Raw genomic sequence first — 24,090 nt, 5'->3', positions numbered from 1 at the left:
TGGATCACTTGAGGTCAGGAGTTAGAAAACAGCCTGGCCAACATGGTTGATACTCCATCTCTACTAAAAATACAAAAAATTAGCTAGGTGTGGTTGCGCACGCCTGTAATCCCATCTACTTGGGAAGCTGAGACAGGAGAATCGCTTGAACCCAGGAGGCAGAGGTTGCAGTCAGCTAAGATTGTGCCATCGCGGCCGGGCGCGGTGGCTCAAGCCTGTAATCCCAGCACTTTGGGAGGCCGAGACGGGCGGATCACGAGGTCAGGAGATCGAGATCATCCTGGCTAACACGGTGAAACCCCGTCTCTAAAAAATACAAAAAGCTAGCCGGGCGAGCTGGCGGGCGCCTGTAGTCCCAGCTACTCGGGAGGCTGAGGCAGGAGAATGGTAAACCCGGGAGGCGGAGCTTGCAGTGAGCTGAGATCCGGCCACTGCACTCCAGCCCGGGCGACAGAGAGAGACTCTGTCTCAAAAAAAAAAAAAAAAAAAACAAGATTGTGCCATTGCACTCCAGCCTGGGCGACAGAGTGAGATTTCATCTCAAAAACAAAAACAACAACAACAAAAAAACCCACAGCTTACATAATACTGACAAAAGGCTGGCCAGGCTCAATGATTCATGCTCATAATCCCACTGCTTTGGGAGGCCAACGTGGTAGAATCACTGGAGTCCAGGAGTTCAAGAGAAGACTAGGCAACATTGCAAAACCCTGTCAAAGCAAGGTCAAACCAAGGGTCAAAGCAAGGTCAAAGGAAGGTCAAAGCAAGACCCTACCAAAAAGAATTTTTGGTGCGGTGGCACATACCTTGAGTCTTAGACTCAGGAGGCTGAGATAGGAGGATCACTTAAGCCTAGGAGTTTGAGGCTGCTGTGAGCCACGATTGCATCACTGCACTCCAGCTTGGAAAACAAAGGAAGACTCTGTCTCGAAAAATATATATATTTTTTTTATGATGAACTGAAAGTTTTTCCTCTAAAATCAGGAACAAGAGGGCCGGGGGTGGTGGCTCACGCCTATAATTGCAGCACTTTGGGAGGCCGAGGCAGGTGGATCACAAGGTCAGAAGTTCAAGACCAGCCTGACCAACATGGCAAAACCCCGTCTCTACTAAAAATGCAAAAATTAGCCGGGCGTGGAAATTAGCCAGGCACCATGCCCAGCTAATTTTTGTATTTTTAGTAGAGACAGGGTTTTGCCATGTTGGCCAGGCTGGTCTTGAAGTCCTGACCTCAGTTGATCTGCCCACTTCTGCCTCTCAAAGTGCTGGGATTACAGGCATGAGCCAGCCAACATGCCCAGCAGAGATACTTTCTTTTTTATATTTTGAAATAAGAAAAGCTTTATTTAAAGTCAACTGGCAAGGAAGGAGGGAATGCTCAATCTCTTTTCCTGAGCTAGGGGTTGGGTTGGGTTTTATAAGCAAAGGGTAATGAAGCATGATCTAACTGGATCTCACAATGAGGTGATGCTGGGAGGTAATATCTGACTGGATCCTGCCATGGGGTGATGCCAGAGCTTGATCTGATTGGATCCTGGATCCTGCCATGTGGTGTCTGATGTTGTTTTGTTTTGTTTTTTTTGTTTTGTTTGAGACGGAGTCTCGCTCTGTCACCCAAGCGGGAATGCAGTGGAGCGATCTCAGCTCACTGCAACCTCCGCCTCTCAAGTTCAAGCAATTCTCCTGCCTCAGCCTCCCGAGTAGTTGGGATTACAGGCGTGGGCCACCACACCTGGCTTTTTTTGTTGTTGTTGGTAAAGACAGGGTTTCACCATGTTGGGCAGGCTGGTCTCGAACTCCTGATCTCAAGTGATCTGCCCATCTCGGCCTCCCAAAGGGCTGGGATTACAGGCATGAGCCACCATGCCTGGCCTTGTTTTTAACTTTTATTTTATGTTAAGTGGTACATATGCAGGTTTGTTATATAGGTAAACTTGTGTCATGGGGGTTTGTTGCACAGATTATTTTGTCACCCAGGTACTAAGCCCAGTACCCAATAGTTATTTTTCCTGCTCCTCTCCCTCCTCCCATCTTCCACTGGGCTTCAGTATCTGTCGGTTTCCCTCTTAGTCCCCATGTGTTCTCATCATTTGGTGAGAGAATATAAGTAAGAATATGTGGTATTTGGTTTCCTGTTCCTGTGTTAGTTTGCTAAAGATAATGGCCTCCAGCTCCATCCTTGTTCCTGCAAAGGACATAATCTCAAGTCTTTATGTCTGAATAGTATTCCATGGCATATATGTACCACATTTTCTTTATCCAATCTGTCGTTGATGGGCATATAGGTTGATTCCATGTCTTTACTATTGTGAATAGTGCTGCAATGAACATACATGTGCATGTGTCTTTATGGTAGAATGACTTACATTTCTTTGGGTACATACCAAGTAATGGGATTGCTGGGTCAAATGGTAGTTCTGCTTTTAGTTCCTTGAGGAATTGCCACGCTGCTTTCCACAATGGTTTAACTAATTTACACTCCCACCAACACTGTACAAGTATTCCCTTTTCTCTGCAACTTTGCCAGCATGTTATTTTTTTCTTTTTTTAACTTTTTAATAATAGACATTCTGGCTGGTGTGAGATGGCATCTCATTGTGGTTTTGTGTTTCTTTAATGATCAGTGATATTGAGCTTTTTTTCCAAATGTTTGTTGGTTGCATGTATGTCTTCTTTTGAAAAGTGTCTAGGAATGAGACACTTTCACCACTTTCTCAAGGAAGCCAGCATTCTCTCCAACTGGGTGAGGGCCCCTTATAGCCCTCCAGTACCCTGAACTCCCAACATGACTATCGAGCAGTCTGCATTGGTTGACCATCTCTGCTCCTTGCCTCATAGACTGTGCCTTGTCCATCTGATTCCACACCCTAGCACAGTCCAGACACTCAGGCACCCATTCAGGTGTAGGTGTGGGCAAAACTGTGCCAGCCCAGAGTGGAGATGCCACTGCACTCTCCTGACCTTCCTGCTTGAGCCCAGGGCGTCACCAGTCTGAAAGCCATCCAAGCTTCTCTGCTGTTTAGTGAAGCCTTAGGCTTCCAGGCAGCACATGCCACACCCCCTTCTTCCCTTCCAGGCCCACACGTCCTCTGTGCTGTCTGGCCCTGGACAGCCCTACGTTCATTTGCTCATAGCACACATACCCTCATCCAACGCCTGCCCCAGTTCTGATTTGCATGTTTGTGCAAAGGGCACAGGCTTTGGCCAGAGAGACTAACTCCAAGAGGCCAACCCTGAGTGCCTGTTTGCTCACATGTAAATGGGCACAAGGTAACTGCCTCCCAGGTGGGGTATTGAACGAGCCCTGGATACTTTCTCTCTGTAGTCTCAGGACACGAAGACGGACTTTCCTGTTCTTTCTTTATTCATTTTTTTTCACACGGAGTCTTGCTCTGTCGCCCAGGCTGGAGTGCAGTGGCATCAATCTCAGCTCACTGCAAGCTCCGCCTCCCGGGTTCACGCCATTCTCCTGCCTCAGCCTCCTGAGTAGCTGGAACTACGGGTGCCCGCCGCCACGCCTGGCTAATTTTTTGTATTTTCAGTAGAGACGGGGTTTCACCGTGTTAGTGAGGATGGTCTCCATCTCCTGACCTCATGATCTGCCCACCTTGGCCTCCCAAAGTGCTGGGATTACAGATGTGAACCACCACACCCAGCCCCCGTCCTTTATTTTTTAAAGACAGGGGTCTCACGGCCAGGCATGGTGGCTCACACCTATAATCCCAGCACTTTGAGAGGCCGAGGTGGATCACCTGAAGTCAGGAGTTCAAGACCAGCCTGACCAACATAGTGAAAGCCAGTCTCTACTAAAAATACAAAAAATAGCCAGGCATGGTGGCGGCCGCCTGTAATCCCAGCTACTCAGGAGGCTGAGGCAGGGAGAACTGTCTAAACCCAGGAGGCAGAGGTTGCAGTGAGCTGAGATTGCACCAACGCACTCTAGCCTGGTCAACAAAGCGAGACTCTGTCTCAAAACAAAAAACAAAAAACAAAAAAAAAAAAGAGAGAGAGTCTCAGTGTGTTGCCCAGGATGGAGGGCAGCTGCATGATCATACAGCCTCGAACTTCTGGGCTCAAGCAATCCTCCCATTCTATCCAATGCCAGGGCCCCAGAGCACCCACATGGTGCCTAACCCCACAGCAAAAGCCCCCGTGGTACCAGCTATTCCACCAGGGTAGACAGGCCAGAGTCCAAACCCTGCACAGAACCTCATACTCCAGGCAACTTCTGAGCCTCATCTTCCCCACTTAAAATGTAGAAATAACTTCCCCCAGGGATGCCATTAGGAGGAAGGTAGGTACACTTTTTGTTTTTTGAGACGGAGTCTCGCTTTGTTGCCAAGGCTGGAGTGCAGTGGCGCAATCTCGGCTCACTGCAACCTCCATCTCCCAGGTTCTAGCGATTCTCCTGCCTCAGCCTCCCGAGTAGCTAGGATTACAAGTGCTCACCATCCTGCCCAGCTAATTTTTGTATTTTTAGTAGAGATGGGGTTTCACCACATTGGTCAAGCTGGCCTCAATCTCCTGACCTCGTGATCCACCTGCCTCGGCCTCCCAAAGTGCTGGGATTACAGGTGTGAGCCACCGGGCCTGGCCCTGAATGTACACTTTTTTTTTTTTGAGACGGAGTCTCGCTCTGTCACCAGGCTGGAGTGCAGTGGTGCGATCTTGGCTCACCACAAACTCTGACTCCCGGGTTCAAGCGATTCTCCTGCCTCAGCCTCCCAGGTAACTGGGATTACAGGTACGTGCCACCACGCCCAGCTAATTTTTGTATTTTTAGTAGACAGGGTTTCACCACGTTGGCTGGGATGGCCTTGATCTCCTGACCTCGTGATCCACCTGCCTCAGCCTCCCAACGTGCTGGGATTACAAGCGTGAGCCACCACGCCTGGCCTGAATGTACACTTTGAACAAACAGCCACCATACCTTTACCCAAGCTCCTCTGCTCCGGGCCCAGACCCTGCTGTCCCCATGCAGGAATACAGCAAAGGCTAGCTCCATGTTCCTCTACCCCATCCCCTCAAGAAGGAAATCACTGGGGAAACCAATCTCCTCTCCATCCAGGGTGGCTCTGGGATACAAGCTCTCTTGGTAGGGTGTGACTGGTAGTGACAGGGTCAGAGAGATAAACACAGTGGAGGCTGTGCATCACTTTAGAACACAGCTTGGTCGCAACATCCAGGGCACTCACTGTCCTCAGGACCAGCCTCAGCACTCCATGAAGTCAGGTGGGAAGGCCAACCTAGGGCAAGGACCAGGCCTCAGCACTGCAGGCACTCTCTGCCCTGTCTCATCTTCTAAGAGGTGGGAGTGATGCCCACTGATAGGGTCTGTGCAGTTGACAGGTGTCTCCCAGTAGATGCTCAAATGGTTGCTCTTTATCGCCAGTTCCATTAACTTTTTCCTTCTGAATACTCCTAACCACCAGACTGCAATACTGTCTGCAGCTCCCTGGCAGCTCTAGTTCACGCCTGCCCAGAAAATACCACCTTCCTGCCCCCATCATACACGCTGGCTTCATGGAAATCCTTGGGCATTAACCGAAGAGGAGCAGGGATCATGGAGGCACCAAATCTCGGGTCCTGCTGGCTTCAGTCCCACCGTGACCAAAGGCCCAGCCTCACTCGTCTCTGTACAAGTTTTTGCCAAGAAAAAACTTGGTTCTTTCTAAAATATGCAGGCACTCCCCTAGTTTCTCCCCACTCTCCCGCTGCCCCAACCTCCTCATGCCCCCAGCCTGGCCTTGTGACGCCTAGTAAGCAGGTGACATGCAATCTAGGGCCTCAAGCCAGCAGAGAAGCCCAGCCTTCAGGCTGAGAAGGCAGCTGGAGAGCTGAAGCCAGGGCACAAGGAACAGTACATGTGTGTGCATGTTACACCACCGCTTACGCACATAACATACAGACACAGCTCACACATCAACAGTTGTTCAGAAAGGGACCAGCAGATTAACTGCCCTGGCTCCTCTAAGAAAGAGCAGGCAGCTTCCCCCCGAATCTACATGTGCGTGTGCTGGGGGAGAGGAAGGCTGGCGGTCAGGAAGGCCCATCTCCCAGCCTGATCCCAGGCAGCAGGGCTGCAGCAGCTGCCCAGGAAGGCTCTGGGCCGGCCATAGCCACCTGCCGGCAAGGGCAAGCTTCTCTTCTCATGGCTGGGGCAGCTCAGCACAGCTGACCTCTGCTGGCCAAGTGAAGCACTGCATGCAGCTGCAGAGCCAGGCGCTGCTGTCTTCCAGAAGTTTCCTGACTCCTGATGTTTTGGGGATTCGAACAGTCCTTTTCATATGCCGGAGGCACAAACTGGGGCAGCTAAAATTTTTATTCTGCTGTCAAGGGGCAAGATGCCAGCTTGGAAGTGCCAAGGAGCTAAAGGGCCCAGCACTGCCAGCCCCAGAATTGTCTGTTCAGGCTGTGCAGTAAGCACCAGAGCCTCGCCTGTCCATGAAGGGTGGAAGCCTGTGCTCCACAATGTGCTCAGCTCCAGAGAGGCCCAACAACCTCAGGAGGGCTTGGCTGTGGGTCTGAATTTCTTTCCTTTGTGCTTGAAGCTGCGCAGTGGGTTCTGGGACTTCGCTCTCTAAGGAGGCAAAGTCACAGGTTAGTTGGGGGAATCAGGCTGACAAACTATCCACCCACCCACCCAACTGAGAAAGACACAAGGGAGCCGTGCCGGCACCTGGCCAACACGACCAGAAGGTGCTGCAGACAAGGAAATGGGGAAAGGCAGCTGGGGAAAGAAAAGCAGGGCCTGCAGGCGGCTGCAAAAGTATCCCTATCCTACACCACATTGTGTCCCAGCCACCAGATTTTGGGCGCCTGGTTCTAGGGTGCCCTCTCCCCCCCTCCCTAGGGCAAGGCGCCTACACATTCTGGTGATGACAAAGAGCAGGTGGGGAGGAGTCCTGCAGCTGTCCCCAAGTCCCCAGGAGCCATACCCTGGCCTTCCTACAAGAAGACAGCTTCTTCCGCTTCTTGTGAGGGCGCACCAGGCCACGAAGAGCAGGAGGAACTGCAAGAGATGCTTGCCTAAGCAGTGGGCTCAACACTACTGCTCCCATCCCTGCCCTCCCACTGATTCTGCAGCAAATTCTTCAATTCTGACCCAACTGGCAGCCTATGACATATACCTGTTCACTATCACACCTGCACAGGGCTAGGAGAATGTGAGCACCTTAGACTTCCACTATCTAAATCACTCTCCTGTATTGTTTAGATTTGTTCCAATAAACATGTAACAAGAAAGAAAAAGACACCCTTAAAGAAAGAAAATGTAGCTGAAATAAAAGTCAACAGGTAATTTCTTCACCTGTGGCCCATTACTACAGATACAGGGGGCCCACATCCCAGCTGCACCTGATCTTGGCTCTATCTTCAACTCGCCCACCCCACGGACTCCCCCAAGCCAACCACACGTGGGCCCTCCTCTTCAAGTGTCAAACATCCCACATCCTGACACCTTTCCACCTTCTCCCCGTCCTTCTAAACCTCCTGGCCACACCTTGGCAAGTGACTCCGCTATAGCAGCAGACTGGGTTCCTCAGGCCAAAGCTCTGGCCTTACCCTCTTCCTCCCTACCCACCCTCCCAACTACCCTCCTCACATCTCAGGCCAGGACCTGGACTGGGGTCTCTTCCAGCTCACTATCCTGTGAGAACCTGGCCCCCACCACTCTCTCTGGCATTTTCATGTTCCCATCTCTTCTGGATCCTTCCTTTCCCAGTGTCCAGGTTTTTCCTGCCCTGGAACATTCCATCTCCACCCTTTGTCACCTCCACAGCAGCAACACCACACCCGCTGGGTGGCTGCAGGTCCAGGCTGAGCAGAGCCTGTGGCACTGGGAAGGGTCCTGCACTTGCTGCCCACAGCCTCATCTCCACCACTCTTCTCCTTCAATCCATTTTAGGCATAAAAGTCACACATACTCATTAGCAAAAACATCTCCTATGAGACACTGAAAGAAGTCATTACCCAGAGCCTGCCTAAGATGAAGAGAGGTCCCCAGCTTTAAAGGTCACATAAAGCTCTAGCCCGGCTGCACCACAGAAACCAATCCCAGGGTCCTGACCCCATGCCTACACTACCCCCGCATTCCTCCCACCACCACTGGCTCTTCTTTTGCCACCTTTTCTGTTTAGGCCTTACAGTGTTTGTCTCCCTGCTGACTGTTCTTACCCAGAGACTCCACAGATGCCTCTTCAGTGGCTGCTAATCTTGAGTCTTTTGCAGCTCAGGTGGCTTTCTCTGCCTCCTGCCCGTGACTCTCTCCCAAACCTGTTCACTCCCTTTGACCCATGGATAGCAATTTGGCCCAGCTCTGGAGACCACCTGGCCTGAAATCCTGGGTCTGCCACCCACTCTGCACTACCTCAATTTTCTCATCTCTAAAATGGAGACAGTGACAGCTAACCTGTGGGACCAAGCAAACAAGTTTAGAAACACAGGGGTGTGCCTGTTTACATGCCCGCGTGCTGCCAGCGTCTCCAGGTCCTATTCTGCCTGAGCATCCCCAGCACCAAGCACAGGGGCTGATCCAGCAGCGGAGAAATTAATGCCACTTCCCCAGCCTGCTACTTCCTGCCCCATCAGGCCACACTCACCCAGGTAGTCAGGAACATGGCCCAGGTGGGGCTTCACCACTGCGGGGTGCAAAGGTAGGTCATGCCGCAGCAGCTGGAGGTCCCTGGGGTTGTCTTCAAAGTATGTCTGCCGGGGGAAGAGGGAGAGCCACAGCGTGAGCATCTTTCTTGTGTGACTTCACAGACTGAGCTTTCAAAGGATAACACAGTCATGTGTTTCAAAAGGCATGAGGCACCTGCTTCTGCACATTTCTCACACCTCCCGGGAGTGGACGTTTCTATTTTCCCTTCTCCACGACACACACGGCAGTCTCCTGCACCACTTTTTGCTGGGCATCACCTTACAGACTGTTTCATATGGACACACAACCAACCTCGTTCCTTCCCATGTAACTTTCGGCTCTGGATGCACCCGAGCTTACCTAGCAAGCCCCCGATGGTGGCCCCGGGCTGTTTCCATCTTTTGGTTCCATGATAATGCCATGAGGAATGCAGACACATGCTTGACCGTGCACATTCACAAGTGTGACCAAGATTAAGTTCCAGAAGTGGAATTTTGGATGAAAGGACACATGAGCTTGTAATTCTGCTGGACAGTGTCCACCATAAGGTTGTGCCAATTTACCACCAAGCAGAACAGACTGGCTTCCTTCCATTTCCTCCCTTTCTGTGCCAAAGGCCAGAAAACGGCCCAGTTCTCTGCTTCTCACCACTCGGAGCTCAGCGAGTCTCCAAAAAAGGGCAGCCGTCTAAGATTTGTCCCCTCCTCACTTCCCATCCCCTCACCTTAAGCTTCTCAGAGTGCAGAAGCTCCTCCTTGATCTCCTTCAATCTCGCCTCCCGAATGGCCTGCTTAGTCACTGAGCGCATGGCATCCTGGGGGTGGACACTGAAGGTCAAGACAGTGAGGCTGCCCCAAATCCTCCCTCACGCCTGGATGCTCAGCAACAGGGTGCAATCCCTGGGCCACAGTCCCTCCCCTCTCATTCCCCTCCCCACCACAGCAGCTCACCCTGCAGCGATAGCGGAAGCCCTCGATCTCCTCCATCCGGAACTGGTAGGGGAGCAGAATGGGGCCCCTGTTCTCTGTGGAGAAGAAAGCAGTGAGGGTCCCACAGGCTGAGGCCTTAGGACAAGGTCTTCAATGAAGGTCTCCTGCACCTCCTCCTTGGGGCAAAGCTGCAGGGGACCCACCGCCTTCCTGGGATGCCAAACATGTAGCTTAGCTGTACCTGGACCTCTTACAGTGATGACCCATCTGTACCTGTGTGTGGATGGGGGTGGCCTGTGTGGCCCCGAGCCCAAGAACCCGTCACCCACTCTCTTCTCCTCTCCCAAGGAGTACCCCATAGTATTCCTTGGGAGTCAAGGTACCCCGTGACGATGGCCACAGAGAGCAGTCTAGGATCACCCAGCACCCTGGGGTCAGGTGGTGTCCTGAGCTGTCACAGCAGCATGTCAGGTCACTCAACGCTCATGAGGCAGACAGTAAACATGACTTTGGACAAATTACCTCAATTTGTTTATCTCTCAAGGGGAACAGTGCCTGCCACTCAGGGCAAAACAAGGATGGATGGTGGAAGTGGCGTGTCATACTATGTTGTGACCTCTGTCATCATCATCATGGAATTTTAAAGCATTGTGCGAGAAGCCTGACCCTGGCCCAGGCCCACAAGAGCCAGGCTCTTACCTCCACTGAGAAGCTCCTCAATCTTGCCTAAGTGGGACTGCTCCGTGGGCAGCACAAAGGTTAAGACTATGCCTGGGTTGTTAGCGCGTGCTGTCCTGCAAGGAGAGACAGTGCAGCTTGCATCTCCAACCTGCAGGCTCTGTACAGTACACCCCAAGTCCCTCAGCGTGCCCACCACACAGGTGCCTGGGCCATCACGCTCCTAGCCCTCCTACCTGCCGGCTCGATGGATGTAGGCCTCAGGGGTTGGGGGAAGATCAAAGTTGAGCACAGCAGACACATGGTGGAAGTCTATGCCCCGGGCCACACCTGCCTCCAGATCAGAGGCCCTGCAGAGATAACTCAATGTCAGTCGGACCCTTCCTCTCCTCTAGGCAGGTATTCACAAGCTGAATCAGCAAAACTTCCTCTAAACAATGCCTGTAGATCATAAGACCCTGACATACAGAGGACTCTTCAACAACGGAACCGTTCCAGGAGTCAGGGTTTCCTGGGGCAGCCTGGAGCTTTGACATGGAGCCAAATCCTGGCCTGACCTCCGTTCTGGGACAACAGCAGAACTCAATGCCCTACATGGTGATCTGAGAACCAACCCTGAGCTAGTCAAGCCTTCAGGTGGAGAGAGACTGGAGAGTTGGGGGTTCCTTTTCCCTTCAGAAATATGCTCCCTGTAAGTCACAGTCACATGCAGGACAGGCCATCTCCCCTGCAGGGCTCTGCATGCCAACAACCCCACCAGTCTTGCCCTTCATGCTGCATATGCAGTGTGCACCATCCACTCCCTTCTTTATATCCGGGCAGCTGAGCAAGAACCTGCGGGGCTCTCTGGGCTACACTACCAGCCAGGCCTGGAAGGTTTGGCTCCCTGCTCTGTGCACTCCAGTTTTAGTCTTCCAAAAAGCTAAAAGAAACCGGTCTTTCTGGGGAGGGATGGAAAAAGAGGCATGGACTCACTTGTCTCCTTTGGGTCCTCGGCCCCGACGCTTGCCCTTGACCGGGGCCCCCAGGACTTCGGCATCAGTTGCTATGACACAGTCGTAAAAGCCTTGGTTGAACTGTGAGATGATGTGGCACCTGCAGCCAAGAGTGGACAGAGAGAGAATCAGCTCGGCAGAGCAAGCTTGAGGCCCCTCTGCCATCCCTACTATCATAGTAACCATCACCCTTTCCTACTTTTTCCTCTTCTTAATCTCTTTCCCTACTTAATCATTGTGCCTCAGTTTCCTCAGCTGGAAATAAAATAATGACAGGGTTTTGTTTTTTTTTGAGACAGAGTTTCACTCTTGTTCACCAGGCTGGAGTGCAATGGCACAATCTCAGCTCACTGCAACCTCCACCTCCCGGGTTTAAGCAATTCTCCTGTTCCAGCTTCCCGAGTAGCTGGGATTACAGGCACCTGCCACCACGCCTGGCTAATTTTTGTATTTTTAGTAGAGACGGGGTTTCACCATGCTGGCCAGGCTGGTCTTGAACTCCCGAACTCAGGCAATCCGCCCACCTTGGCCTCCCAAAGTGCTGGGATTACAGGTATGAGCCACGGCGCCCCGCCATGATAGGGATTTTGGAGTTGGGAGAAGCCAGTCAGTATCAGTTACATCTCGAACCTGGCCTCTACTAAGTGCTTAAGAAACAGAACATTAACTGGGTCCCCTTTCCATCTCTATCTTCAACTTATCTCAACCAAGATGTTGGCTGTAGCAAACCTGGAGCGCAGTGGAAGTTCGCCATTGAGCACACAGGTGGGAATGCTGAACTGCTCCAGGAACAGGCGTAGCCGGTAACTCCGCTCTAGAGTGTTGACAAAGAGCAGAGACTTGCCCCGAATCAATGACAGCTTGAGCAGGGCATACAGCAGCAGGAATTTGTCTTCCTCAGTCTCAGAGACCACCTGAAACTGCTGTAACTGGTCTGGCCCAGGCAGCTGGGACTCCTGTAACTTAAGGGTAACCTGGGGAGAAAACAGGCCTGTGGTCAGAAAGGAAAAGAACACAGAGATGGTATGGCCACTTACTCACCAATCAAAGCATCAACATTTTAGTGCAGGGCAGAGATGCATTTAAGGATTCCTGGCACCCTAAGTCTCCTCCAGTTTTGTAACCTAAAACCCCAAAATGCCCTAATTGTTGTGGTATATAGAGTATACCACCAAAACCATATATAAAATACTTCCAAGCACAGAACAAAGAGAAACACATCAATAAAGGACTACATCGAGGAGGGAAGGCCTACAGCAACACGCCTTCTGAAAGGTAAAGTTTACTTAAGATGAGAACCTTGGCCTTAGAATTTTCGCTCTGCTGCTCAAAGCTGCCCCTGAGGGGAGGTCCTTGCTCAGGATTTTAGGCAAAGTATGGCCTGAAATGGGAGACATCCCCTGTGGACACTGGGAAATATACAGTGATTTTAGACCACTGACTTTTAGTGCCTCAGGACCAGGGACGAGACACTAAGTGACAACTGTCCCACCCAAAACACCAAAGGCTCCCCTAAGGAGGAGCATCAAGATCTTTGAGTGCCCCCATGCCTGCAGCTCCAGACACTTTCATGGTGCCTCTTACCGGGTTATGTAATACTAGCTCCTTGAGTGCTTGTACGTCCTCATTAAAAGTTGCCGACATGAGAAACGCCTGGTAAATCCGGGGCAAGTGACTGAAATGAAAGAGTCCAGTGAGATTCCAGCTCCAAGGGCCACTAATTGTAGTAACTGGCTTCCAGCCACCTGACTCTCGTCCCAATTCCTACTCACAGATGTTTCCACTAGGAATCACACCCACTTCTGCCTTACCAGAGGAGACTCTTGACCTCTTCTTCAAAGCCAAAGGAAAAAAGAAGATCAGCTTCGTCCACCACCAAAAGCTCCAGGGAGTCACGAAGTTTCAGGCTGTCTTGCTGCAAGTGGCTTAATATGCGAGATGGGGTCCCCACGACCACATCTGGCTTCTCCATCAGCATAGCTCTGCAGGTGGGCAAGACATCAATATCAAGGACAATGTAGCAGCTGGGATCTCACCCTGGACTTGCTCTTTTTTGCCACACACAAACCCAACCCCACAACTCTGTGTGGCTTCATTCAGGTACTGCTTTGCTGCTTTTACCCACCTCTGAGAGGCTGAGTCTTCGGCAGCTGAGACATTGGCCACTCGGACATCCCGAGCACAGTAGGTAGCCAGCTGCTGAATCATGGACTGTGCCTGCCGTGCCAGTTCCTTGGTAGGAACAAGAACAAGGCCTCTCACTGCCTGTTCTACCACCGGACCTGTCTGTAAGAATATGAATTAAAGACTTTAGCCAGCAGTGCACATCACTGTGTCCACCTGATGCTTTTCTCTACCCGTTCCAGCCTAACTGACCCATCGCTGCAACCCTACTCAGCAGTATTTTGATTATCTATCACTCTGCCAGCCTCAGAATGCAGAGTGGAGAGTTGTTTCCTCAGGCACTGACCCTCAAAAAGAATAACGTACTCTATGTTTATGAAGCTACTTTAAACGTACTAGTTATGAAGCTAAATTCTCACAATAATTCTATAAGTAGAAAAAAGAGATGTGCTCTCTTTTTATGTTAAGAAACAAAATAAAGTGCTTTGTTGAAGATTACGCAAAGGTTGGTGGTAGCAGGGCCTGGACAAGGATCCAGGTAACCTGAACTACTACAGCCCAGAGTGTCTGCCACAACAGCACCAGGTTCTCAGGCCGGCCTGCACGGGTACAGGACCAAGAGAAAACCTCCGACAAACGGGAACAGCCCTTCCCAGGCTTTTGGAGCTCGCCTCCTTCCTCCCCTCAGCTTTCTCGTTACCCACCGCCTTCCTGTGGAGCAACAGCTGCAGCATCGGAATAGCATAAGCTGCCGTCTTGCCGGAGCCCGTGCGGGCCCGAGCCAGGAGGTCCTTCCCTTCTAGGGCCAGTGGGATGGCCTTTTCTTGGATCAGCGTAGGTCGCGACCAGCCCATATCGGTGACAGCCTAGGAGAGACCAGGAGTGCGGCTCAAGCGGCGCGAAGAGTGATGGCGCGCCCCGCGGAGCCCATAAGCCGGCTCCCCAGCCCTCGCGTGTACCTGCAGGAGCCGGGGATCGAGGCCCATGTGTTCAAAGCCCAGTGCTTCTGAGTCCTCCATGGCGCTGCTCACTAACGACAGCACGCACGCACTGCAGGAAAAAAGCCACGGACGCGGGGGGCAAAGCAACAACCAATCAGCTTCGGAGACACCGTCACTTCCCGGAAGTGCTGGCGCCTAGGCTTCCGGTGTTCGGGCGGAGCTCTGCGACTGCGCAGCGCCAGCGACTGGGTCTAGGAGGAGGCGGTGGAGCGGCCGTGCTGGGGTCGAAGGGGTCCTCATGACTGCAGAGCCGCCCCAGAGACTCCTCCGGCGTTCCCGGACGCCGCTGACGCACCTGATTCTCGCGACCTGCAGGAGAAACCTCGGCCGGGGCCGAGGGCCGAGGGCCGAGGTCGTGACGGGCACGACCGTCTCCCTGCTTGGTTAGGGTTAGGGTCCCGCCGGGCACACCACCCTGTGATGGAGCCACTGAGATCGACTGGGCTGAAGGGAACCGGTTGGAATAATGAGCCATGGCAGCAACTTTGCCTGAGAGAGAGGAAGGGCGGGTTGCTGTAGGGCTCCCTAACCGGGCTGCCTGTCAGACACCTACACAGCTTGGTTTCTGTTCTTTGTGTCCCAAGTCTGACTCGGGTCGCCAGTTAAGACCCGTGTCAGACTTCTGACCTACAGACTTGCGTCGTTTTAAGCCACTAAATTTGTGATAATTTGTTACAGTAGCAATAGGAAACTAATACAGGTGAGGACCAAGAATCCTAATCACAAATCTTTTTTTTTGAGACATGACTGTTATCCAGGCTGGCGCGATCCTCCCACCTCAGCCTCCTGGAAAGCTAAGACTACAGGCACGCACCACCACGTCCAGTTAGTGTGTATGTATGTACGTACATATATGTGTGTGTATATATATGTATGTCCCCCTCCCCCCTCCCTTCTCTTTTCTTTCTAGATGGGGTTTCGCCATGTTGCCCAGGACGGTTTTGAACTCCTGGGGCTAAGTGATCTGCATTCCTTGGCCTACCAAAGTGCTGGGATTACAGGTGCGAGCCACCCCTCCTGGCCCACAAGTCTTTCAGTGTAGAAGAGGGAAGCAGAAGAGGTCAAAGTGGTGCCATGTGAAGACTCAACCCACCCTTGCTGGAGGAAGGGAGCCAGAGCCAAGCTGGAAGAGGCAAGGAAACAGACCTTTGTGATTACATTAGGCCCATCCAGATGATCCAGGATAATCTATTTTACAGTCATCTGATTAGCAATTTAATTCTCTTTTGTCATGTTAGGTAACATATTCACGTGTTTCAGAGTGGTAGGCCATTATTCTGCCTACCATACCACCCAACACAAATCTACATTAAGACTGTATCTGAGTGTTGCACAGGAATCTATGTCAACAAGCTTCCAGGGTGATCCTGTGTATCCTATATGATGCAGCCCAGCATCTGAGTACCAGAGACTAGCATCTGGCTGTTAGGTTAACACATCAGCTCATGCACCAATGGGTAGTCATGCTGGGACCAAATGATGAAGATAGGTACAACTAGTTCCAGCGAGAGCTGGGGAACTGGGCTGGGATATAGAGGATGTTAAGAATGGAGTGTCCTCCCAACCCCAGAACTTTTTTTTCTTTTTTTGTGGTAAGGAGGGAGAAGGCTGTTTGGCAAGGATGTTGTAAACTCTGAGAAAGCAGGAATTTAGAAATAGAGTCAAGGGTAGTATTCAGGGGAAAATCACCAAAATTTTTGTGTACCCTAACTGCTGTTTTTTTTTTTGTTTGTTTTTTAGACAGAGTCTCACTCTGTCGCCCAAGCTGGAGTGCAGTGGCACGATCTCGGCTCACTGCAAGCTCCGTCTCCCAGGTTCACGCCATTCTCCTGCCTCAGCCTCCTGAGTAGCTGGGACTACAGGCTCCCGCCACCAAGCCCGGCTGATTTTTTGTATTTTTAGTAGAGACAGGGTTTCACCATGTTAGCTAGGATGGTCTCAATCTCCTGACCTTGTGATCCGCCTGCCTCAGCCTCCCAAAGTGCTGGGATTACAGGCATGAGCCACCGCGCCCGGCCCCTAACTGCTGTTTTTTAAAAAACTTTTTAGGTCACAACCTATCTGCAAATATGACACACCAGTATGGAAATCCTCATTCTTCTCACAGCCACCAGCTATTGGCCCATCCACTGACTATCCCAATTCCACCTGTCTCATCAGTGGAAAGGTGAAATGTGTGCCCACTTTTTCCTCACACCATTCCCCTTTCTATCAAAAACTACCAAGAGAAACCCAGGACCTACCAGAATAGTTAAGATGTGCTCCATTGTGTCTACTGCCAGCCAAACCTGTTGAAGGCCGGCTCAACCTTAATCTGTGCCTTCCTGTCTTCTCACAAGCTTAGTCTGATTTGCCGACTAGATTTCTAATAACAGCCACAGAGCAGAAATGTGTCCCTCCCAGTATGTCACATAATCCCCAAAAGCTGCAGGCCAGAATTCCACAACATGTAACTAGTTCAAAGGACATGATTTTTCTCTGCATTAATTCCAACATGAGGAATACTGAAAACTCTTTAAAACATCTGAAGAATTTCAGCAATTCACAATTCACCTTACTGGACTGTAACACTGTTATCCAGATTTAGAAATATGAGGATATAAAAATATTAAATGGAAAAGCCTAGAGAACTAAAATTTTTTTTTTTTTGAGACAGAGTCTCACTCTGCCCCCCAGGCTGCAGTGCAGTAGCTCGATTTCTGCTCATTGCAACCTCCTCCTGGGTTCAAGCGGTTCTCCTGCCTCAGCCTCCTGAATAGCTGGGATTACAGGCACACATTACCAAGCCTGGCTAATTTTTATACTTTTAGTAGAGACAGGGTTTCACCATGTTTGCCAGCCTGGTCTCAAACTCCTGACCTCAGGTGATCCACCTGCCTTGGCCTCCCAAAGTGCTGGGATTATAGGTGTGAGCCACCCCACCTGGTCCTAAATTGCGTTTTGGTTTTTTTTTTTTTTTCAGATGGGATCACTCTGTTGCCCAGCCTGGAGTGCAGTGGCACGATCATTGCTCACTGCAGCCTTGACCTCCCGGGCTCAAGTGATCTTTCCATCCCAGCCTCTCAAGTAGCTGGGACTATAGGTGTGTTCCGCCAGCTAAATTTTTTGTATTTTTTGCATAGACAAGATTTTGCCATGTTGCCCAGGCTGGTCTCGAACTCCTGGGCTATAGGATCCACCCACCTTGGCTTCCCAAAGTGCTAGGATTACAGGCGTGAGCCACCGTGTCCAGACCACATGTATTTTTAAGAGTAAAAATAGCCAGGCACAGTGGGGTATACCTGTAGTACCAGCTACTTTGGAGGGTAAGGTAGGAGGATCACTTGAACCTGGGAGCTCAAGGTTGCTTTGAGCTATGGCACCACTACACTCTAGCCTTGGGGACAGAGCAAGACCCCATCACCCATGCCCAGCCAGCTCACACCTGTAATCCCAGCACTTTGGGAGGCGAGGCGGGCAGATCACCTGAGGTCAGGAGTTCAAGACCAGCCTGGTCAACATGGCAAAACCCCTTCTCTACTAAACAAAAATTAGCTGGGCATGGTGGCAGGTACCTGTAATCCCAGCTACTCAGCAGTCTGAGGCAGGAGAATCTCTTGAATTCAGGAGGTGGAGGTTGCAGCGAGCCAAGATTACACCACTGCACTCCAGCCTGGGCGACAGAGTGAGACTCCATCTCAAATAAATAAAATAAAATAAAATAAAATAAAATAAAATAAAATAAAAATACAAAAGTAGCCGGGTGTGGTGGTAGGTGCCTGTAATCCCAGCTACTCAGGAGGCTGAGGCAGAATTGCTTGAACCCGGGAGGCAGAGGTTGCAGTGAGCCAAGATCATGCCACTGCACTCCAGTCTGGGTGACAGAGCAAGACTGTCTCAAATAAATGAACATAAAAATTATATATATATATATATAGGTATATATATGGTACAGGACATAAACAACAAAAGAAGAATTTAGTTCTGTGGGTCAGGTAATTTAATAAATATTTCAAATAAATATATAATAACTGAAATAAAATGTCAAGAATGGGGAACTAATGGTATTAAGTTTTATACAGAAGGGCATGAGGGAAGTATATTTGTTCAAATTTATGATTCAGATGGCTAAGAAGGTACTTAATTTCCTCAGATGATATCTTGCAAATGTGTGTTCTATTTGGTTGACCTTTGCAAATGACTGAGCAACCACCCTGTGTATTCCCATGTCCCCTAGACTGCCTGTTCAAGCCAAGCTTTAGCACCACGAGTCCATAGTGAAGTCCACTCCAGGTCATCTGCATAGGCAGTCCAGGCACCTTTCCTCTTTTCCTTTAGGTGCCTCCCGTCTGCCCACAACCTCTTATTTCATCTCAAACGCAGCTATTACAACATGTTTTATTTCACTGGAAAATTCTGCAAAGAACCAAATCTGGTTCCCTCGAAGAAAACATTTAGCACAGCTTAAATAAAAGTTGAGAAGGAGGGTAAGAGTGCATTAACCCATGCTAGCTCTGTTGCTACCTTACCTCTGACTCTGAGGCCCTGTGGGATGAAAAGCAGGTATCCAAAAGAACTCTGCTTGGCCCTCTGATACAGCCTTGAGATCAGACTCAATGCCTGCTTTCTGGCCCACAGACCACTGAAATCCTAGGAGCTGCCATGGGAGTAACCAAAAATGTGTGAATAAACTGAATGCAGAGGCTGAGGCAGGTGGATCAACTGAGATCAGGAGTCCAAGACCAGCCTGGCCAACATGGTGAAACCCCATCTCTACTAAAACTACAAAAATTAGCTGGGCGTGGTGGCGGGCACCTGTAATCCCAGCTACTCAGGAGACTGAGGCAGGAGAATCATTTGAACCCGGGAGGCAGAGGTTGCCAGTGAGCTGAAATCATGCCATTGCACTCCAGCCTGGGCGACAAGAGCAAAACTCAAAAAAAATAAATTAAAAAAACCCAGAATGCAGAAACTGCATGGGTGTTTGGAGCTAGTCACAGGCAGTAACACTTCTACTAGGAAGGAAAATATATAATTTATCCAAAAATAGTTCTAAGATATAGAAAAACATTTCAATCCTCTAGGGCCAAGACCTGCCCCTTATTTACATTCACAAAGCCACTGAGTGAACCCAGAACTGACTAGCAGACAGTGAGGCAGGGCCTGCTCTGTGGCGCATGCCAGTCACCTACTGCGTAAGTGGACAAAGAGAGCAGAAGGTAATGGAGAGAGTTTTCATTTGCTTATTTAGTGAAAAACAGAGGAAAATCACTTGAGGCAAAAGAGGCAGGACTGAGTCCTGGGTTCTGATTCCTCATAAGCCCTAACACAGATTTTGAAAGATTGGACTAATGTCCTGTGTCCTTAAGAACCAGGGTTGGCAAGTGGCTGATCTGAATGGTTTGTGGCCATGGAACCAATGTGACTTATTCTTTTTCATTTTTTTTCCCTAAAAATCCAGGTGGATAAAGGACTGTGTGGGGAAAGTACCAAATAAATGAGGTAAAAAGGAAGGGTCATACAAAGAGGGCACTACACCAGCTTCTTGGCCTCAAAGAAGCTCTTGAGGTGACGCATCTGCCAGATGCCAGTGAGGATGAGGATGACAGTCTGAGCAATGGACCACCATAGGACCCTCTGGTTGGTGCTCTCGCTTGTCAGTCGGAAGCGCTCTTCACGATACTGTGTGGGGCAACACAGGGTTAAATGAGCAGGAGAAACAGTCCCTGGCTGTTGTGAGGTCCCTCCCTGCATGTAACTACTCAACTCCAGGGCCAAACTCCTTTTGGAATACTACCTGTGACTCCATTAGGAGTGCTATCGTCTCCCTAATGAGGCTGCCCCAAGAAAGGGATGGGCTGTTCCTCCACAAGCATCTCTGTTGGGACTGAAATCATGATCCTATCATTTCCAACAAGATTGCAAGAGAAACAGGCAATGGCTATTACTAGATTGTGAACTATTCTTTCTTCACTTTATTTTATAGAGCTTAAAAATGACTACTGAAAGCGAAATGTGGCACATGCATACAATGGAATATTAACCTTAAAGAAAGAAATTCTGACACATGCTATAACATGGATGAACTGTGAGAACATTATACTCAGTGAAATAAGCCAATCACAAAAGGAGAAATACTGAATGATTCTGCTTATATGAAGTAGCGTAGTTGGGATGATAGAGACAGAAAGTAGAATGGTGGGTATCAGAAGAAAAGGAAACGGGAAGTTATTGTTTATAATAAGTACAGATTTGCTGGGTGCAGTGGCTCAGGCCTGTAATCCCAACACTTTGGAAGGCTGAGGCAGTGGATCGCCTGAGGTCAGGAGTTCAAGACCAGCCTGGCCAACATGGTGAAACCCAGTCTCTACTAAAAACACAAAAATGAGCCAGGCATGGTGGCACTCGCCTGTAATCCCAGCTACTCGGGAGGCTGAGGCAGGGGAATCACTTGAACCTAGGAGGCGGAGGTTGCAGTGAGCCGAGATCACACCACTGCGCTCCAGCCTGGGCAACAAAGTGAGACTCCACCTCAAAAACAAGACAAAACAAGTACAGATTTTTAGTTTGAGAAGACGAAAAACTTCTGGAGCTGGATGATGGTGTTGGTATCTCAACATTATGAATGCACTTAATACCACTGAATTAAAATGGCACATTTGGTGTTATGTGTATTTTACCACAACAAAAAGTTTTGATAAAAAAGCAAAACAGGCAGGGCACGGTGGCTCACACCTGTAATCCCAGCACTTTGGGAGGCTGAGGCAGGCGGATCACCTGATGTCAGGAGTTTGAGACCAGCCTGACCAACATGGAGAAAGCCCATCTCTACTAAAAGTACAAAATTAACCAGGCGTGGTGGCGCACACCTGTAATCCCAGCTACTCAGGAGGCTGAGGCAGGAGAATCGCTTGAACCCGGGGAGGGGGAGGTTGCAGTGAGCCAAGATTGTGCCATTGCACTCCAGCCTGGGCAACAAGAGTGAAACTCCATCTCAAAAACAAACAAAAAATCTATATACACCAATACCTTTCATTCCATTCTCTGCAGAGCTGATCTCCCAAGCAGAAACTTGAGCAGGTATAGTGGGTATAAAGGTCAACTGACCTCTCCAATTACAAGGAGATATGCACTTACCCTTTGGTAATCCTGCTCCTTCTGAATCTGTTCCACTTGATCAAGCAACTGGCGGGCGCGGAGCTGTAACTCCGTCAGCTTATCTTTTGCAGCAATCTCAGGGTAGTTGTTGGCATGCTCCCCAACCTGGATGTCGAGATGCACACGCTACAAGGAAACATGGAATGTATGAGTGGTGGGGCCTCCAGTTGTCTGTTCCAGGGTATGGAACCCACTATTGTCCCTGGCTGTGGAGCAGAGGGCAACATCTGTCTCCCCGATTCTGACTGTGCTACAAAGTGTCAAAATGATGATAAATCAAAATTTGGAAACAAGTGAGAGATTCTAAGCTGAAGCCAAAGAGAGAATCCTCTTACCAGTTTGCCACCAGCGAAGAGAGCCATCCTGGTAGAGTTGGAGTGCAGACAGATTTGATGGTCACCGGGCGTGTGGGAGGTGAACGTGAAGCGGCCCTCCGAGCCGTACTGCCGGGACAGCACCACCTGCAACATGTGTGAGTGAAGGCCCCACCTTTATACCGCAGCCTGTCCAGGTTCAACCTCCTGTCCCTTGAGGGCTCGACCAGGCAGTGCTTTACACCCCACGGGAGCTCCACTGAAGAACGGCTGCGTGGACCAGCGCCAGCCTTACTTTGCCGTCGGGGTCCTTCACTTCCACATGCATGCCCAGGCCAGGGGTCGAGGGCAGGAAGACCTCCTTCTGCTTATCCCACATCTGGGTACGATAGTTGCCTGCGGGGCAGACACATAGTCACGACCCGGCCCTAGTGGGCCGCCTCTCCGCCCGACCCCCTCAGACGTGCGGTCCGGGGCTCTAGGCAGGGGGCCTTGCGTCCTCGGGGCACCCCTCAGGCTAGGTATGGGGCGGGGGCAGCGACCCGGCTGGGCTCGGGAGGAGAGAGAGCCGCCGAGGGCTGAGCGGGGTACCAAGGGCCTCCCCACCCTCAGCCCGCCTGACCGATGACCATGGTCTCGTCGGGGATTTCCTCGATGAAACAGCGCTTCTCGGTCTCGCCGATGTGGAAGTAGAGCCCCCGGGCGCCTGTGGCGCACAGCGCGAGAAGCAGCAGTACTTGCCACCCCATCGCCCGCAGAAGCCCAGCCCGGACACCTGCCATCGCGCCTCACCCCCTAGGCGCCTGCGCACATCTGCGCTCCGCTCTGCGCCTGCGCGCCACCCTAGCGACCCTGAGCGTTAGGGGAAGAGGACGCCTGCGCAGTGATATCCAATCGCCGTCTCCTGCAACCCCTTCCGTACCGAACACTGCCGGGCTCCGCGCCACAGTCCGGGACCCACCCACAGCCGCAATGACGGCAGAAGGGCGCATGCGCAATGACGTCCGCTCTCAATTTCTCACCCCCTACGCCACAACTTACCTCCAGCATCTTGCTGGGGAGACACGCCTGCGCAGTCACGCCCGCCCTCGGTCCCCAGTTAGCGATTTGGGTTTCAGAATCTGGCCAGGCTTGGTAGCTACGATGGCCTGAAGCGTGCCTTTTGGGTTCTCAGCGCGGGCTCTCGAGTGTTTTCTGTGCTAAAAACAATGAGGAAGCCCTGTGATGTTTTTCTTTGCGTATTCACCTGACTCGTAAGAACCAAGGCTGAATTCAGACCCACACCCTGTCACGTCGGGAGACCCTGCCGCGCCGAGCCTCTGCGAGCGGGCATTTCTTGGGTAGGGACTAAAAGCCCAGTGCTGCCATAGTTTCGGATCATTCTTTTAAGAAGCTGGGGCCGGGCTTCGTGGCTGACACCTGTAATCCCAGCACTCTGGGAGGCTGAGGCGGGCGGATCCCTTGAATCCACGAGTTCCGGACCAGCCTGGGCAACATGGTGAAACCCCCATTTCTACAAAAAAAAAAAAAAAATTAACCGGTATGGTAGTGTGCGCCTGCAGTCCCAGCTACTTAGGAGGCTGAGGCAGGAGGATCGCCTGAACCCAGGAGATCGAGTATGCATTAAGCAGTGATCGTGCTCCAGCCTGGGCGACCGAGCGTGATACCCTGTCTTAAAAAAAAAGGTGGAGGGTGAAACGAAAACTTGGAATAAGTAGGGTCATGGAGCTTGTTTACATCCCCTAGTTACAGCAAACCCTTTTGAAAGTGAAAAACAAACTAGAATGCTACTTAGTAGGCATGGAATCTGAGCAAAGGAAGATTAAAACTTTATTTTTATCAAGGCCGGGCGGGCGCGATGGCTTAAGCCTGTAATGCTAGCACTTTGGGCGGCCAAGGCTGGTGGATCACCTTAGGTTAGGAGTCCGAGACCAGTTGGGCCAACAAGGTGAAACCCCCGTCTCTACTAAAAATATATTTTATCAACAGAATTTCCAAACATATAAAAGTAGAATAGTTACAATGAACTTTCATAAGAGACTTGGGCATACCTGGATCTTGGTATCCGTGGGAGTCCAGGAATTATCCCCCTCGGATCATAAGGGAGGACTGTACTCATCATCCAACTTCAACAACAGTCAGTTTGCTGCCTTTCTCATTTCATCTATCCCTTTCTGCATTTTTTTTTTTGAAGTGCTGTATATTAAAGCAAATCCTGTACATCGTGTCATTTCACCTATAAATACGTCAATGTGTGTCTCTAACAGATAA

The 24,090-nt window shown here is 50.6% G+C and overlaps 2 protein-coding genes across 5 annotated transcripts; both read right to left on the bottom strand.

Moving 5' to 3' along the window:
* Positions 1-5,915: 5,915 nt before the first annotated feature.
* DDX56 (DEAD-box helicase 56) lies at positions 5,916-22,622 on the bottom strand. Its single transcript, XM_025377991.1, has 18 exons — positions 22,449-22,622; positions 22,115-22,215; positions 21,841-21,966; positions 21,485-21,631; positions 14,327-15,491; positions 14,072-14,233; positions 13,369-13,529; positions 13,055-13,225; positions 12,828-12,918; positions 11,973-12,217; positions 11,224-11,343; positions 10,485-10,598; positions 10,270-10,364; positions 9,592-9,665; positions 9,366-9,455; positions 8,601-8,706; positions 6,939-7,012; positions 5,916-6,580 (listed from the first exon to the last, which is right to left on the bottom strand). The coding sequence occupies exons 5-18, from the start codon at positions 14,384-14,386 to the stop codon at positions 6,503-6,505; spliced, it is 1,641 nt and encodes a 546-aa protein (XP_025233776.1). The 5' UTR covers positions 14,387-15,491; positions 21,485-21,631; positions 21,841-21,966; positions 22,115-22,215; positions 22,449-22,622; the 3' UTR covers positions 5,916-6,502.
* TMED4 (transmembrane p24 trafficking protein 4) lies at positions 18,325-22,690 on the bottom strand. Of its 4 annotated transcripts, none has more exons than XM_025377992.1 (5): positions 22,442-22,690; positions 22,115-22,215; positions 21,841-21,966; positions 21,485-21,631; positions 18,325-20,029 (listed from the first exon to the last, which is right to left on the bottom strand). In XM_025377992.1, exons 1-5 carry the CDS (start codon positions 22,599-22,601, stop codon positions 19,880-19,882), a joined length of 684 nt encoding a protein of 227 aa, XP_025233777.1. In that variant the 5' UTR covers positions 22,602-22,690; the 3' UTR covers positions 18,325-19,879. The 4 variants fall into 4 exon arrangements, with proteins under 4 accessions (XP_025233777.1, XP_025233780.1, XP_025233779.1 ...); XM_025377995.1 differs by having other exon boundaries at positions 22,449-22,690; XM_025377994.1 differs by lacking the exon at positions 21,485-21,631.
* Positions 22,691-24,090: the final 1,400 nt, after the last annotated feature.

The sequence above is a fragment of the Theropithecus gelada genome, chromosome 3, assembly GCF_003255815.1.
Source record: "Theropithecus gelada isolate Dixy chromosome 3, Tgel_1.0, whole genome shotgun sequence".
Taxonomy (NCBI): Eukaryota; Metazoa; Chordata; class Mammalia; order Primates; family Cercopithecidae; genus Theropithecus; species Theropithecus gelada.
Note: the sequence above shows the minus strand (reverse complement) of the source record. Positions and strands in the feature narration are given on the sequence as shown.

Excerpts from the sequence above, each read along its gene's own strand:
- DDX56 (XM_025377991.1), bottom strand. The coding sequence starts at position 14,386 with ATGGAGGACTCAGAAGCACTGGGCTTTGAACACATGGGCCTCGATCCC. Across the intron at positions 13,530-14,071 it reads TGTTGCTCCACAGGAAGGCG|ACAGGTCCGGTGGTAGAACA; the intron begins GTGGGTAACGAG and ends ATATTCTTACAG. Across the intron at positions 6,581-6,938 it reads CTTCTTGTAGGAAGGCCAGG|AGAGCGAAGTCCCAGAACCC; the intron begins GTATGGCTCCTG and ends TTGCCTCCTTAG.
- TMED4 (XM_025377992.1), bottom strand. The coding sequence starts at position 22,601 with ATGGCAGGTGTCCGGGCTGGGCTTCTGCGGGCGATGGGGTGGCAAGTA. Across the intron at positions 22,216-22,441 it reads CGACGAGACCATGGTCATCG|GCAACTATCGTACCCAGATG; the intron begins GTCAGGCGGGCT and ends TCTGCCCCGCAG. Across the intron at positions 20,030-21,484 it reads AGGAGCAGGATTACCAAAGG|TATCGTGAAGAGCGCTTCCG; the intron begins GTAAGTGCATAT and ends TGCCCCACACAG.